Raw genomic sequence first — 14,800 nt, 5'->3', positions numbered from 1 at the left:
GTTGGAAAGCATGTCCAAAAGTTTTTACCAGAAAACTTTGGAGAATTTTTTTTAAATTGCTGAAAAAAAGTAGCCTACTGTTGTGAAATGCAGTGCATAATTTCATTTGTGCAGTTTCGTTCAGTTGAAGAACATTGCAAATTAATTATTTTACCAGACAGCGCAAAAGACTTGAAAAAAAAACTTTGCGATTTCAAAACAATGAGTGTGAGCCGTGTTTTTCTACCATACCACTATTTTCGTAGGCCACGTTCCATACTCAAAACTACACAGCTGGTACGAGCTAAAAATAGCACGCTTGAATCAAAAATGTCAACCTCAAAGTTCGCGTTGTGACGTCACAGAGATCGGTGAGATTAAAAGAAGTCCGATTGCGCAGTTTGCAGAAAAATGCTTTGATCATACCTGCTCAGCCAAGTCAGCAAAGCTAGTCTTTTTTACATTGTTTCAACGTCTGCAGATGATAAATCAATGTAAAAAGGACCAGTTTTGCTGGTTGGAACATACAGCATAGTGTTATGTAACACAGAACTAGTAAACTCTTTAAAGTTTAACCAGAATTGTAAACAGTTATAGGAAGCATCAGTTGTAATGTGCGTTGCAGCCTAGTCAGCACACTAGCACAGACATCTTCCCAACAATTACGCCCATTCACAATAAACCTTTTTTTTAGTAAATTGGTTAAACGAATCAATCGTATAATCGTATCAAAACGTCTGGCAAATAGGTGATTCGATTAACCGATTTCGTCTGTATCACTATCAGGCAACACCTAGGTCTGACAAACGAAGAATTCATAGTAGGCAGACACAAAACAATTGATGTTAGGGTTTATCCAATTACCATAATTCAAAAAAATTTGCATTTTTAATGTTGACCATGGAAATTTAGAAATAATGTATAATATTGTCATTTTTTTTTTTGAAAAAAAATGGCAATATGGGTCTTTTGGCAATATTGGTCAAGATTGGCACAATCTGGCAACTCTGCTTTGAGCATTGAATAAAAAGTACCGTAAGTTACGATTGATGTGAAATTATGCTTTAAAATTTGTATATATCATATGTGTATGCGGAAGTGTTAAAGATTTTTAAACTGTAAAGATAGTAAATTATATTTATGTAACTGTAATTTAGGTTTCATGGACTTGTAAAACATGTCCAGTAGGCAAATTGGATGCATGTCATTTGTCACTACAGCTGTACCGAATAATGTGTGTGGGAGCAATGGGCTACCTTTGACGCCCAACTCAATAAAGGTCCTCGGTTTAGCTCAAGAACTACTTGCACTTAGACATAGAAATCTTTGCCAGTATGTAGAGTTCAAGTGTGGGAATCATGATCGTGTCTTTGCTGTGTCAGAATATTATTTGGAAAGTTTAAGAGATAAAATTATTTTGCCATTTCACTGTTCATTGCAAGAATGGCACTCATTTTGCTTGAAGACAACGTTTGCAATCTTGAGTGGGTTAGACTATTTGAATAAATGTGGGATCATACACCTATGTTTAGATCCACAAAATGTACTTTTTTCACCTGATGGCATACCGAAGCTTTCATCTCATGGCATGCATCATATGACAGATGGGGGAAAACTTGTTTTATTTCCTTTAGGCAACCCTAAATATTCAGCACCAGAGCAACTGATCAGCTTAACCCCAACAACTGACTTGCCAAATGCGGTTTGCTCCAAATCTGATACGTGGTCACTATCAATAATTTTGCTGGAATTATTTCACAAGAAATTAATTTGGGAGAATGAATCTGTTAAAACTGTTGTTTCTAACGTTTTGCAACTTTGTTCATGCAACAGTTCACAAACCGTCATTCAGAATCTTGTTCAATGTTTCAAACAATCAAATCTTCTTAGTGAGAGAAGTGATATTGTTCTTAAAATTAAGCACGTATTGGAAGGTGGCCTTGCAGTAGAACTACAATACAGGGCATCTCCAGAGGCGTTATTAAAAGACCAATTTTTTGAGGAAATGCCTGAAGGAGAAAGGACTTCTAATGATAAAACTTTGCCTAATTTTAGTGGCGCTGACCAAGAAGCAGTGAATCCGATTGATGACCTTGAATGTGATGAACTATGGTATTTATGGAAATTAGCAGGTGGTGACATGGCTTCAGAAGCTCTGAAAAAGGTAACAACTACATCTTCTGTACAAAAGGTGCCGCTATTTGTGACTTCTTCAGGCGATATGCTAGGGTTAGAATCATCACCGGAAGCCTTATTTGATCCTACCTTTACCATTTTATCACTGGAAACTATTGAAAAGCGTTTACAAATTACTGAAGAAAACTTGAATTTTATGTACCCTTTGCTCGAGTCAGAAGACAGTGCTGAAAAGCAGCATGAAACATCAAAACTTCCTATGCTGATAAAAGAGAATGATTTTGATTATCAGGTGTATCGAATAGCGTTGTTTAATAGACTTCTTCAAGCTTATCCTTATTTACGAGATAAGCTTTGGATAGAAGCTCGTGTTGATATTCCTCCCTTTTACAGAGGAAAGGTCTGGGCTGGGCTCTTGGATGTTGTTGGTGATATTGAAGAAAAGTACTTGCATTTGGACAAAGAAACACCCACACTGCCAGATCGTCAAATCGCTGTTGATATTCCAAGGTGCCATCAGTACAACGCAATTTTGTCATCACCAGTGGCTCATAACAAGCTCAAGAGAGTTTTAAAGGCTTGGCTTATGGCCCATCCACACCTTACATATTGGCAAGGCTTAGATTCTCTTTGTGCCATTTTTGTTCATTTAAATTTCAATGACGAAGCCTGTGCTTTTGCTTCCTTATCTTTATTTATTGATAAATATCTGCACAAGTTTTTCATGAAAGATAACTCTGCTGTCATTCAAGAATACCTAGCAGTGTTCTCGCATCTGGTTGCCTTTCATGACCCACTTTTAGCTTGTCACTTAAATGAAATTCTTTTCGTTCCAGATTTGTATGCGATTCCTTGGTTTCTAACCATGTTTGCTCATGTTTTTCCTATTCATAAAGTTGTCCATTTGTGGGACACTTTGCTTCTTGGCAACTCTTCGTTTCCACTTTGCATTGGAGTTGCCATACTACAACAACTCAGGGGACAGTTGCTACAGTATGATTTCAATGAGTGCATTCTATTGTTTTCTGACTTACCAGAAATCGACATCGATGCCGTTGTTCAAAAATCCATACAGATTTTTTGTCACACACCAAAAAGCTCAACGTTTCGTGTGCATGCCCAACAAATTACCAAAAACAAGCGTGAACCATCTTCCTACTACTCTGATGACTACAATTCAATTCCTAAAAATGAACTTTCAGATATGTCAATTTCGCTTGCAGATTTGAAAAAAGAGCTGTGTTGCAGAATTTCTGCAGATGATTTAATTCAGCTATGTGAACTTCGTGGGACCCATGGATCAAAAACTCCAGCAAAAGTTACCAAAACTAGCAAGCCAAGAATTTGTGTCATTGATATTCGACCTTCTGATGAGTTCAATCGAGGTTCTGTTCGATCGAGTGTAAATTACCCGTTCCCAAACAACAAATCCTTATCAGTCTTTATTCAATCTATTGCTCAAATAAAACCTAAAGTAACTGTTGTTATAGGAAACCAATCTAACAAAGATGACAATGTGTTTGCAGCTGAACTCCTCAAAGAAGGTTTTAAAGGAGTTTGTGTTCTCCATGGAGGGATTGATATTCTCAAACCAGCTGGTGTTCTTACTATTCCTTCGCAATAGTTTTCCAATCAATTCACAGTTTTTGTCATAGCGCAGCATTGGTTCAAATGTTTTGTTTTCGATAAGCATCCTCTCTTGACAATATATCCAGGGTTCCCACGCAGTCTGGAAAGTAAGGAAAAAGTAGGGAATTTAAAAACTCGTTTTCCAGACCGGAAAAAGGTCGGAAATTTTGTAAAAGCTCCCTTTGGTATTGAAAAAGTATGGAAAATCATGCAATATGAACCGGATTAAACCGGTTTCAGTTTGGGTCTTTTGAAGAAAAAAAGGATTTTATTCAAATCTTCTACATTCTTATTTTTTTCATACCGGTTTGAATGTAATATAGTCCGGATACACAATTTTAAACCTGTGTATGATCTTGTTTAGAAATATTACAGCACAGAAATTTTCATTGAATAAGCACTGTTAATGTGCAATTTAGATCAAAATTAGGTAGGGAAATTTTTAAAATTGGGTATTGAAAAAGTAGGGAATTTGTTTATGAAAAATGTGTTGGAACCCTGTATATCTATTTTGATGACATTGCCTTTGTAATTCAGTCATTCCCAATTCGAAATTTTTTTAGTTTTGTGTGGTAATTACCATTGTAGCATACGTTTAATTTATATTATATAAGTTGTAGAGGCCATATTATACTGTTGCACCATTTAAGCAAGTTTGAAAGTAACTCTCTCAAAATATCAATAGGCCTACAAATGTGCCTTGTTTTAATTTTCGTAAGGTATTTTTAAATGCGGCACAGTACTTTGCTTTGTTGAGCATGACAAGTTTTATGTTCTATTTGCGCAAACATTCACTTTAGTACATGGTCATTTATTTCAAAACTACATGACGTTCAGTGCAAGTTTCTATACAAGATGGAAAAGTTAAAAGAATTGGAATTCATTTGCATGATTGAACAATTGTCATGATCATGTACGATATCTAAAAATGACAAAACTCACGTGTACTCGTGTAGGACATATTGCCTGTCCTGATATGTTGAACAGTGATTATACAATTGCACACAAAAAATATAACATAATTAACATAATATGATTAACAATTACTGTAGGCTAAATAGCGATCAAACTTTTGATTTGTTAAAAGTATTTTGTGTTTTTCTTTAAAGTCCTAAATCTTAGTCATATGCATGTGAACGTAGTGAGTTATTCTTAATTTTTAAAACTATGCATGAGAGTTAGCATATCCACTTTTGTTTTTCATTGATTGATAAGTGCAGACTGTAGGCTCATTTCAGAAAACTAATAATAAATTTCAGTGAGGAACCCAAGCAGTTTCCAATATGCTCTCTGAAATACCAAAAGTTGAACAGTTATCCCAAACAACAATTAAGGTTTTAGGATGTAATCCCAATGAACTGATATTGCAAGGAATGCTTATCTGGTAAGAATTGGAACAAAACGGTTTCTAACTGATACCGGCTCCCATGCAATGTCAAAATACATTGAAAACCTAACAGTGCTTAACGAAGAATGACACCTCAATCGAAGCCGTAATATTAACGCATTGATACCCGGACCGCGTTGGTGGTGTAGCTCCTGCGGACTCTGCATCAGGGGCTCCGAGAGGGGCCCGGCGGGGAAGTCGGGCAACTTTCCCCCCTAGCATAGCACTGTAAAGGAAAAATAAGCCGTTTTTCGTTTGTTTACGTTTGAAGTGGGTCCATTTTTGCCACTAAAATAATAGTGTACCAACTTCAAAATTAACAAATTTTTAAATGAAATATGCAGTTGCAAGCATTTTTCGATAATGGTAGATGCCACTTCAGATGTTTCTCATCAAGAACAAATCATTCTTGTATCAAGATAGGCGATTTTAAACTGCTTCAAAAAATACGTAGAATTTGATGCTGTTAAGCCTACTGATTTTTGCATCATTAAAGGGTTTCTGTTGTTTAAACTTGAAAACTGGTGCTGCTGCGTTTAGCAATAAGTGTTTAGCCCAGGGCCGGATTAGGCTAGTGCTGCTGCGTTTGGCAATAAGATGATGAACTGTTTTATTTTGATCAACGACGCACGAGTACAAAATAATTGACACGGCGAGAAGAACACAATAAACATAGCCAGGTCAGAGACTTTAAAGAACCGGCCTGCCACGCCCCGTGGAGGCGGGGAGCGGCGTGATTATGGGGTGGCGATGCACCCGGAAGGGAAGTCCACCAGCTTAGGTCGCGGGGGCCAGGCTGGGGAGTCTAGGTACCTGTGTAAGGAAAGTGTAGATCGAGAATTTTGTGCGACTCGTCCGCAAAAGTTAGAATGGCGGAACGGGCCAGGGAGACGGGCTTTGCTTTCTGCAAACGCAAAAAAGTCAGCTCACGACGGGCCGAGCGACAGCAGTTTTATAAGGCCAGGCAGCGCCCACGTCTCCATCACGTGACCGTAACACAGGTACGTTTGACTCCTATACCCGGTCTGCCCGTAGGCAGAGCGGATAAACTTTGGGGTCTCCCACGAGGAAGAAAAGCTTAGCTCCAAGGACGATTTGAATACTCGTGGGAGACGAAAATTATATAAAATCTGGAGCAAAGGCTCAAATAATTGGTGTAAAAAAAAAGATGGTAAGTGGGAATATATTGTATGCTTTACCTACCGAAAAAATGTTGACGTTGAACCAACGAGCACGGATGTGCACTGGCCAGACGTTGAGGCAGGTTCGCCCAGATGGGTCGGGGGGACTAGCGATCGAAGCGTAGATATGACTAGGCTACGTTACCAGGAAAAATATAGAATAGTGGGATGAAACTTTAGAGGTTGCATCGAGTTGATCGGGAAATCATGTTTATCGATGAGTTAAAAGCAACGCGAGGTTGATCCGAGCGGGAAAGAGCCCAGGGCCGGATTAGGCTAATAAGGCTATAGCCTTAGGCCCTGGAAAAACTCGGCCCTCAATTTTTTTTAAGGTTAAATTTTTGTAAGGTTGATAGTGGTACAGATCCAGTACAGTTTTTGCTTAAAAACGAATGATCGTGTTGAGTCAATACATATGAAGAGTCCATTTCTGAAACCACGTAGGCGCCACTTTTACCGAAATTGAGTTTAAAGTAGGGGTTTTCAACCTGGGGGTCGCGAGCCGTTTTGCAGAGAGTCGCGAGGCGCTTGAATTTCCAGTGTATTCTTTTCAATTCTCTTTTGCCAGAAAAGATTAAAAACTGTTTTTTTCGCAATCGACCATTCCTCTACTTGAGGTTATTATATCGTTTAAGCTTTCAGACGTTGCAGAAGGCTTTAACCATAGATATCTTACATATAGATATGCAACTCAGTGGTGCGTAACGATGTTTGAAGGCTAACAGCGTAGCTATGGCTGTATGCATTGACTTCAAACTTGGCACAGCAAACCAACTTTATTTTTAATATATTTTTTTGGATTTTGTTTAAATAAAACTTTCTTCGTTTTCAAGTTGACGTATGGATTGCTTGTGATGACGTCACATTCTCGTTCCGCATGGACTGCTTTATGGAGATTCTGGCGATTGAAAACAAATCACAGTCACAGAGGGTACCTCTTGGTCACAGCGGTAAACCATAATCTCTTCGTGGGAAAATTGTAACATAAGATTCCCAAATCCGTTCGTCTGCATGTAATGACCGAAGAAACACACACTTGAACTTCTTTTCAAACAGTGTATTTCTGTAAAATTAGCCCGCGGCTACCGAAAACGAGGGGGTGCAACGCCGTACACCTCCAAAAACTGTCACTACAGAACAGATTAATTGGATAAAAGACGGAACTTTTGTCCAGCTAGCAAGCACTAAGCCAACAGTTAAATGTGCGGCCAACTTTCAAACAATCATTTTACGAATGACCAGAATAGATAGCAATATCTCAAACTCACATATGCAGTTCTGTGACGCAATAATGGAAGACAATTATGAAGTCATTCAAACAGATGTTTAAAGCTGATGTAATATTTCCTGTTTAAACAGGTTTCAAACTGAAACAGGCCCAAACAGGTTTGACACAAGTCTTATGAACGATGGCACATTTTCTAGCAACTTCCATGACGTAATATTCAGTAGAGCTGAACGGTTTTTATATGACGTTTGAAATGAAAATTGTCCGTAACATAGCGGCCCCTAGTTATGACAGTCTAACATGGCATAACTAAAAAGAATTTAAGGACAATTGTGAGCCAATGAATAAAAACACATGATACACAAATTGTTTCAATCACTCACGTTTAAGTTAATACGCAAATACAAAGGGCATGCAACGAATGAACAGCAATAAGAATAATACGACGATACATGAAATTGGTACCATAGGTACACGCTAAATGACGCTCTATACAATGGTTGCGATAATAACCGACTGTTCTGGGCTCAGACAAAGGTCGGCCACCGCAGACAAAACCAGGCTCAAACCATAACACTAGGTGTTCTTTACGTGGGCGAGGCACGAAATATCTCTCAACACGTAGTCTACTTTCACTTTCCCCGTACTCTCATCATAGTTGCAAACGGCAACTTTGGCTCTACGAACCACAGGCTTCCCTTTCCTAATTTGTGGAACTACCTCATGCACCCTCCCAAGTTGATACTTCCCACGTTTACCAATGTCTTGGAGAGAACCTACCACTACAAGTTGACCAGGCTCTAAATTCTCGGCCATTTTTAGCCATTTTTTCCGGCCCTGAAGACCTGGCAAGTAAAAATCGATCCATTTACTCCAAAACTGCTGAGAAAGTGACAAATTGAACCGATAATCCCTTCTTAGTTGGTCACGATCATGTGGTTGCCCAACAGCACAGTATGGGTCTAAGTATGGGGTCAAAAGTGAGGCAGGGGTGATGACAGTAAAATCCCTAGGGTCGTCACTCAAAGGTACCAAAGGGCGTTCGTTCACGATCCGAACGGCACTGCCTGTGTACGTAAGCAGTTCAATAAAATTGGGCTTACGAATTGAAGAGTCCAAAATGTGAAAAAAAGTATTTGGTCACATCAGCCATGAAACCAAATCTTTCAAGCCGAAATCTAGCGAAGACATCTGCCAGAGGGTTTAACAAGTCAGGACAAGAAGACATTATATCATTAACACAAGTTCCTCGAAATTCAGATTGTTTTAAAGTGCCTCTGACAGGTAAATAAATTCGCTAAATTTACCTAAGATACCAAAAAGATGACACTAACAAACTTCCCTGACCAGCAAATCGTAAAAAATATCAACAGGCTACTAAGTTACACGCTTGCAAACTTTCGTTGACATCGGCGAATCTGGCACTCATTCAATTGCGAAAATAAAAATGGCAACACCGCTGTGACGTTATAGTAAGCGGGAAGGATACATTCTTTCTCTGTGATGACTTGGTGAAGTATGGTACGTCTACTGCAAAACGTGAATGTGTGGGGCTCTGTTGGTCTAAAGCATGTGCAAATTAAGAATTACCGAAATGAAAAAGTGAACTTATTATTACTATCAGGTTTCGATCAAATAGGACAATAGGTTGAGTTTACTTTTATCAAACAGCATCTCAATTCAATAGGGCTACAATTTTCATACTTTTTTATTTGTCCTAATCTGGCTATAGCCATTTGCAGTGTAATAACAGTATCTCACAAACAGCACCTTTAATTTATGGTTGAGGCAATGCCTACAAATTGCTGTTTATGTGACATTGTCAGTGACAAAGACCGTGTGCTTTCTTTTCCCACTTTCCCACAAAACAAGGTGCTGAGAAGAAAATGATCAAAGTTTTCTTCAAGTGTTCGAAAGTGGGATGGGCCATACAAAACTAGTCGTATATGTTCACTTCACTGAAGATGATTTTGTTAATACCACTCAATTAAAAATGCCTACAGGCATGTGTTGGAGTGTATACTACAAGGTGATGCTCTCGGAACCAACAATCGGATTGTGATGCCGTCATGCATTGTTTGGCGAATCCGAAACAATTTTCCAGATCCAGATGGCCGTTACACAGGATTTCAATGGCCAACTGAAGGCACATTATGAGAAAGAGAACTTTTATTTATTTTTGAATAGTGATGATGAATTAAATATGAATGATGATTCGTACGATTTCTTCATTTTTCACTTAAAGTATACTTTAGGTTTTGTAGGAACGTATCCAGTACAGTTTTATTAAACTGCAAAAAACAATAAATCTTCGAAATAAGCAACCGCTTGTACCAACTCCGACCAAACTGTAATCCACTAATTACATCTAGGAAGCGTTTGTTTCATCCGTTGCGAACGACGTCCACTTAGGATGACGTAATACCACCAAAGTCGTCCCAGAGCAGTGAAATATGGAGTTTCGCCTGTGGTGGCGCTGCGGAGCAGTCGTTTGATTAAATTACGCCCTAACCAGTCGAGCTACGAGGTTAAGATTAAAAAGTTCGCTAAGTATAATTCTGCGCTAGGAAATGCTTTAAAAAGTTACTATACTTGGATTCAACCTGTCAGGGGCACTTTAAAGCCTTCTTCTTTAAAGCAGCAGCTCTATCTGATGCCAACACAAAATTGTTAGGTAAATCAATATCTTCCTTCAGCGGTACAGGTATCTCAAATCGACCATCTTTCAACTCAATATTCGGTTCAACAAGTTCTCTAGCCAAAATGTCATTGCGAGACAATTCACAGGTTTCATTTTGCAATGTCAAATCCTGAATGACTTTATTCAGGTCTGCTATTTCCATATCACGAGACTCAATTTTACGCTGAAAGCCAGAGATGACATCCGACTCTGAAGACGTATGCACTCTGCACACATTAGCAACGTTTTCATCTAAGGGTGACTTACCACCACAAGCCAACCAACCGAGAGGAGTGAGCAAAGCATGCGGTTCACTACGATTTTCACCAACACGCTCCTCTTTGGCCCACATCAAATAAGCGTTGTCGTTGCCAATCAGTACATCTACAGTACTACAATCATTCAAATGAAACATATTCACGTCATGAAAATGACGAAAACCACTTAAATCCTGCTTATGTGGTAAAGTTTTAACATCGTCAGCCCAAGCTGGGTTAACCACCGAAGTTATATCACAAAACAGTTCATCTGTCTCTAACGACTGGATGTTGAGTTTGACAAGGTCAGCACAACTAGCTTTCTGACCAGCCAGGGTATCCATTTTAAACGACGCTTTGTCATACGGTTTAACGCCAAGTTCGCAGACCAAATCACTGGAAACAAAAGTCAACTGCGAACCAGGATCATGCTGACAATACACCAACTTCGATTTGCCAGTCATTGGATTCAAAACACGAGCAGCAGTAACGCGGTTAAAGGCTGCTTTAACATTTCCAATCTTAACATTACGCACAGGAACTCTGGCACCAGCATCATCTTTGCTGATCGAATCCAGAGAATCACGTGACGTCACATAAAAATCATGCAGAGGAAAATAGTGTTTCCTATCGTTGTTAGGTCCACACTGACGACAGTTGTTTGCATGATTACAGTCCCTAACCATATGCTGGCGCAAACAACACAAGCATTTGCCAGCTTTCACAATAACATCTCTCCGATCTTTAGGTGTCAAGCGCAAAAATTCTTTACAATTAGACAAAAAATGATATTCAACTTGACCACGTGACGAACAATAAATGCATGCCGGTAGGTTCTTACGTCTAGCCTCACCACCGCGCGGTGCGCCAACAACAGTCGAGTACTGCGAACTCCCTGACATCACATCATCATGGGGTTTTACCGACGTCTGCCTAACCGGACATGAAGGCAATTTTCCTTTGCCAAACTTTTTAAATTGCTGCGACTCACCAGAATCGCCCATTAGCATAATGCTAAAATCAGTCGACTTGCGCGTTTCCTCCCGTACTACAAATTCAAACAAACTCTGAAAAGTAGGCTCATCAGTGCCACCATACTGATCACCTAAAAAGTCAAGATAACGCTGCTTAGCGTCAAACGGGAGTCGCTTAGCCAAATCCAAAACAAAACGTCCTTCTAATTTATCACGCTGACCATAAGCTTGCGCGTAAAGCAAACACTGCGACAATTCATCTTTAAACTCTTTCAAATCACTGGAAGAGATAGAAGTCAATTTGCTACCATAGCGATACTTTCTAATTTCTGGTTCTGCGAAAAGACCTCCACGAACTCCAAAACGCTGGGACAAGCGAGCTAACGACATTTCTATCCTGTCTTCCTCTGACAAGCCAGGAGTGTCAGAAACCAAATTAGCAATCGTTTGCGCAGCTGTTCTAACACAAGCTGCTTGTAACAAAGTCAAACGAGTTCCTTTGAAGGGCGAAGCTGCCATTAAGGCCGTAACACGATTTTTAAAGAAGATAAATGGCATATTATTACCATTGTAACCAATCAAGGCCGCCTTATCGAAAAACGTCTTACTATTTTGGTATTCAAAAAAGCAATCCTGCTGTTGAGAAATCGATTTAGCGGGAGAAGACAAGCTATATCCCTTAAGGGGCTGAGTGGGCTCAGTCACATGCACAGCCCGATCACGATCCTCACACACGTTAAAATCAGGAGACACGATACGCCTCTCACAACCACCCAAGTTACGTGTAGCTGGGCGATCAACAACTAGCGGCGCAGAAAACTTTGAAGGAGGCAAAGCATTACTGCTAATGGCGGCCCCGTGACCTGTACGCTCTGGGGGAGGAGTTCGGTTGTAATTCACAGACCTTGGCTCTACAGCCTTCGGAAAACCCTTAGCCGCGGCCCCGAGACCTCCTGAAACAGCTTGAAAACGTGTGGATTGTACTGGTCCACTTACGGATTGAACAGGCGTCTGGAAAAGGTTATGTAAATTAAACTGTGATTGATGTTCACTTCTGGAATGCCTAGAAGAGCCCTTCCTAGAGCTACGCCGGGAGCCCAACTCAGAACGATATTCAGCTAAAACTACCTCTTTACGTTGTTCGGCCCTCAACTGAGCGTCTTTGAGTGCAAACTCAGCAGCTCTAGCTTCGGCTCTCGCGGCGGCCTCAGCAGCTCTCGCTTCGGCCTCAGCTCTCGCGGCAGCCTCTGCTCGTGCGGCCTCAGCAGTTCTCGCGTCGGCCTCATCTCTCGCGGCAGCCTCAGCTCGTATGGCCTCAGCTCTTGCCATGCCCTCAGCAGCTCTTGCTTCGGCCTCAGCTTGGATCTGGAGCTCCTCTCGTCTTAACTGTAGGTTAATTTGTGCTACTATCCGTGACGAGCTCTCAGACATCCTAGTGCTTACATTTGAGGCGCTATCCTCAGGATGTATGTCAGCATCCAACCTATCTGACAACTCACTTTCTTTTTGTTCGAAGTTATTTTTTAACGAGTTAAATTCGGGATCTACCCTATCACGAAGTTCTGCCAAGATTGCAGAGTTAACAATTTTACTCAAAAGAGCATGGAAATGCTTTAATTCCTGTTCTAAAGTAGATAAATTAGATCGAAAAATTAACAGTTCCTGCTTATCACTCAAAGAACCTAGGGCTACAGAAAGTTACCCAATTTGAGTCAAAATATCACGTCTAAGATGCCGCGCCTCTCGAACTGACTTAGCCTCATCGTTACTGGGTCCCTCCCCAGAATGGCCTGCCCGACCGCAAAGAACACCATCAGGCTTAAACTCAGTCGAGTCGACGGCGGTCGAGTCCCTGTCGCCACCGAGTGTAGACATATTAAATGTTAGGGCTAAATTTAACAATTAAAAAATTAAGTTACACAAACACACAAAATTATAACAGTAGTTATAAAAAACTTAACTGCAAAGACCGTAAAATATACAAAAAAGAATTTAATGCACGATACCGTAGCTGTACGAGTATGAAGTCCAAACGTCCACAAAACTTGCTTGGATTCTTTCACTTGAATCTTCAAGCACAGATGGATTGCCTTTAATCTTCTTTCTTGCCAATGATTGTCAAAGTTATTTTTCTTCAGTACCAAACTGAGAAGAAATGTCTTTACTTTTCTTTGCTTCTGTAAGAGTGTAGACTACCAACCAACCAATCTTCTTTTATTATTTCTTGTACTTCTAAGTAGTTCTTCTGCACTAGCTGACAACAAACACGTCTTTTATTTTTTATGCTTCCAAGTGCTTCTTGGCCTACCAACTAACAAACTTCGTCTTTTATTTTTTATGGTCACAGCGGTAAACCATAATCTCTTCGTGGGAAAATTGTAACATAAGATTCCCAAATCCGTTCGTCTGCATGTAATGACCGAAGAAACACACACTTGAACTTCTTTTCAAACAGTGTATTTCTGTAAAATTAGCCCACGGCTACCGAAAACGAGGGGGTGCAACGCCGTACACCTCTAAAAACTGTCACTACAGAACAGATTAATTGGATAAAAGACAGAACTTTTGTCCAGCTAGCAAGCACTAAGCCAGTGGTTCTCAACTGGGGGTCCGCGGACCCCTTGGGGTCCGCGAAGCGATTTCAGGGGGTCCGTGAAAGCTTGCGAGTTTGCAGCATGATTGATAAATTACGAAATGTAAAAATTGGTTGGTTGTGCTTTATTTGTGTATTAGGCTACCGTGATTTTCAAACTGTAGGCTACTTCCCAACGAACCGGTGCGATGTCCTTTGAAAGTTCAAAGGTTTGGTTTCTAACTAAAAAAATATCATATAAATGAATTAATTTTTTAATAAGGCTATGTTCAACTGAATTTTTTTGAGACAGTAGTCTATTGGTCAATGCTTAACTTAGAAATACAAACGTTGGTCAGCAATCTATCACCACTCACAGTTTTGCGATGACAAAGATTATAACGAATTAATATTGATTAGAAACGAAAAAAGGAAGAAATTGTTTGTAACGGTCGCAAAATTCTATTGGTTTTTGATAAAATTTATAGAAAAACATCAAATCAACATAATTATAGATTATATAGCCTACTGATTTTTGATGTGCCAACATAAAGCTCGTAACATAATTTCTCTAATGTCATCAATAGTCATAAGTGTGTCGCGAGTTCACCAAATTCTTTTAAGTGTGTCGTTTCAAAACTCATAAAACATTTGATTCCATAATAATTATAGAAAAATTGATATATTAAAATTTCAGATAAAATTTTTTTGGGGGTCCGCGACCGCTTCGAAGGTACCAAAAGGGGTCCGCCAAAACAAAAAGGTTGAGAACCACTG

The 14,800-nt window shown here is 39.7% G+C and overlaps 1 protein-coding gene across 1 annotated transcript; it reads left to right on the top strand.

Moving 5' to 3' along the window:
- Positions 1-1,142: 1,142 nt before the first annotated feature.
- Positions 1,143-5,623, top strand: LOC145770769 (TBC domain-containing protein kinase-like protein). The gene has a single exon (XM_082582486.1). The coding sequence runs from the start codon at positions 1,157-1,159 to the stop codon at positions 3,737-3,739; it is 2,583 nt and encodes an 860-aa protein (XP_082438612.1). The 5' UTR covers positions 1,143-1,156; the 3' UTR covers positions 3,740-5,623.
- Positions 5,624-14,800: the final 9,177 nt, after the last annotated feature.

This window comes from Aplidium turbinatum, chromosome 5, assembly GCF_918807975.1.
Source record: "Aplidium turbinatum chromosome 5, kaAplTurb1.1, whole genome shotgun sequence".
Classification (NCBI taxonomy): Eukaryota; Metazoa; Chordata; class Ascidiacea; order Aplousobranchia; family Polyclinidae; genus Aplidium; species Aplidium turbinatum.
This window is presented reverse-complemented; position numbering and strand designations above follow the sequence as displayed.

Coding starts and splice junctions, on each gene's coding strand:
- LOC145770769 (XM_082582486.1), top strand. CDS start 1,157: ATGTCCAGTAGGCAAATTGGATGCATGTCATTTGTCACTACAGCTGTA.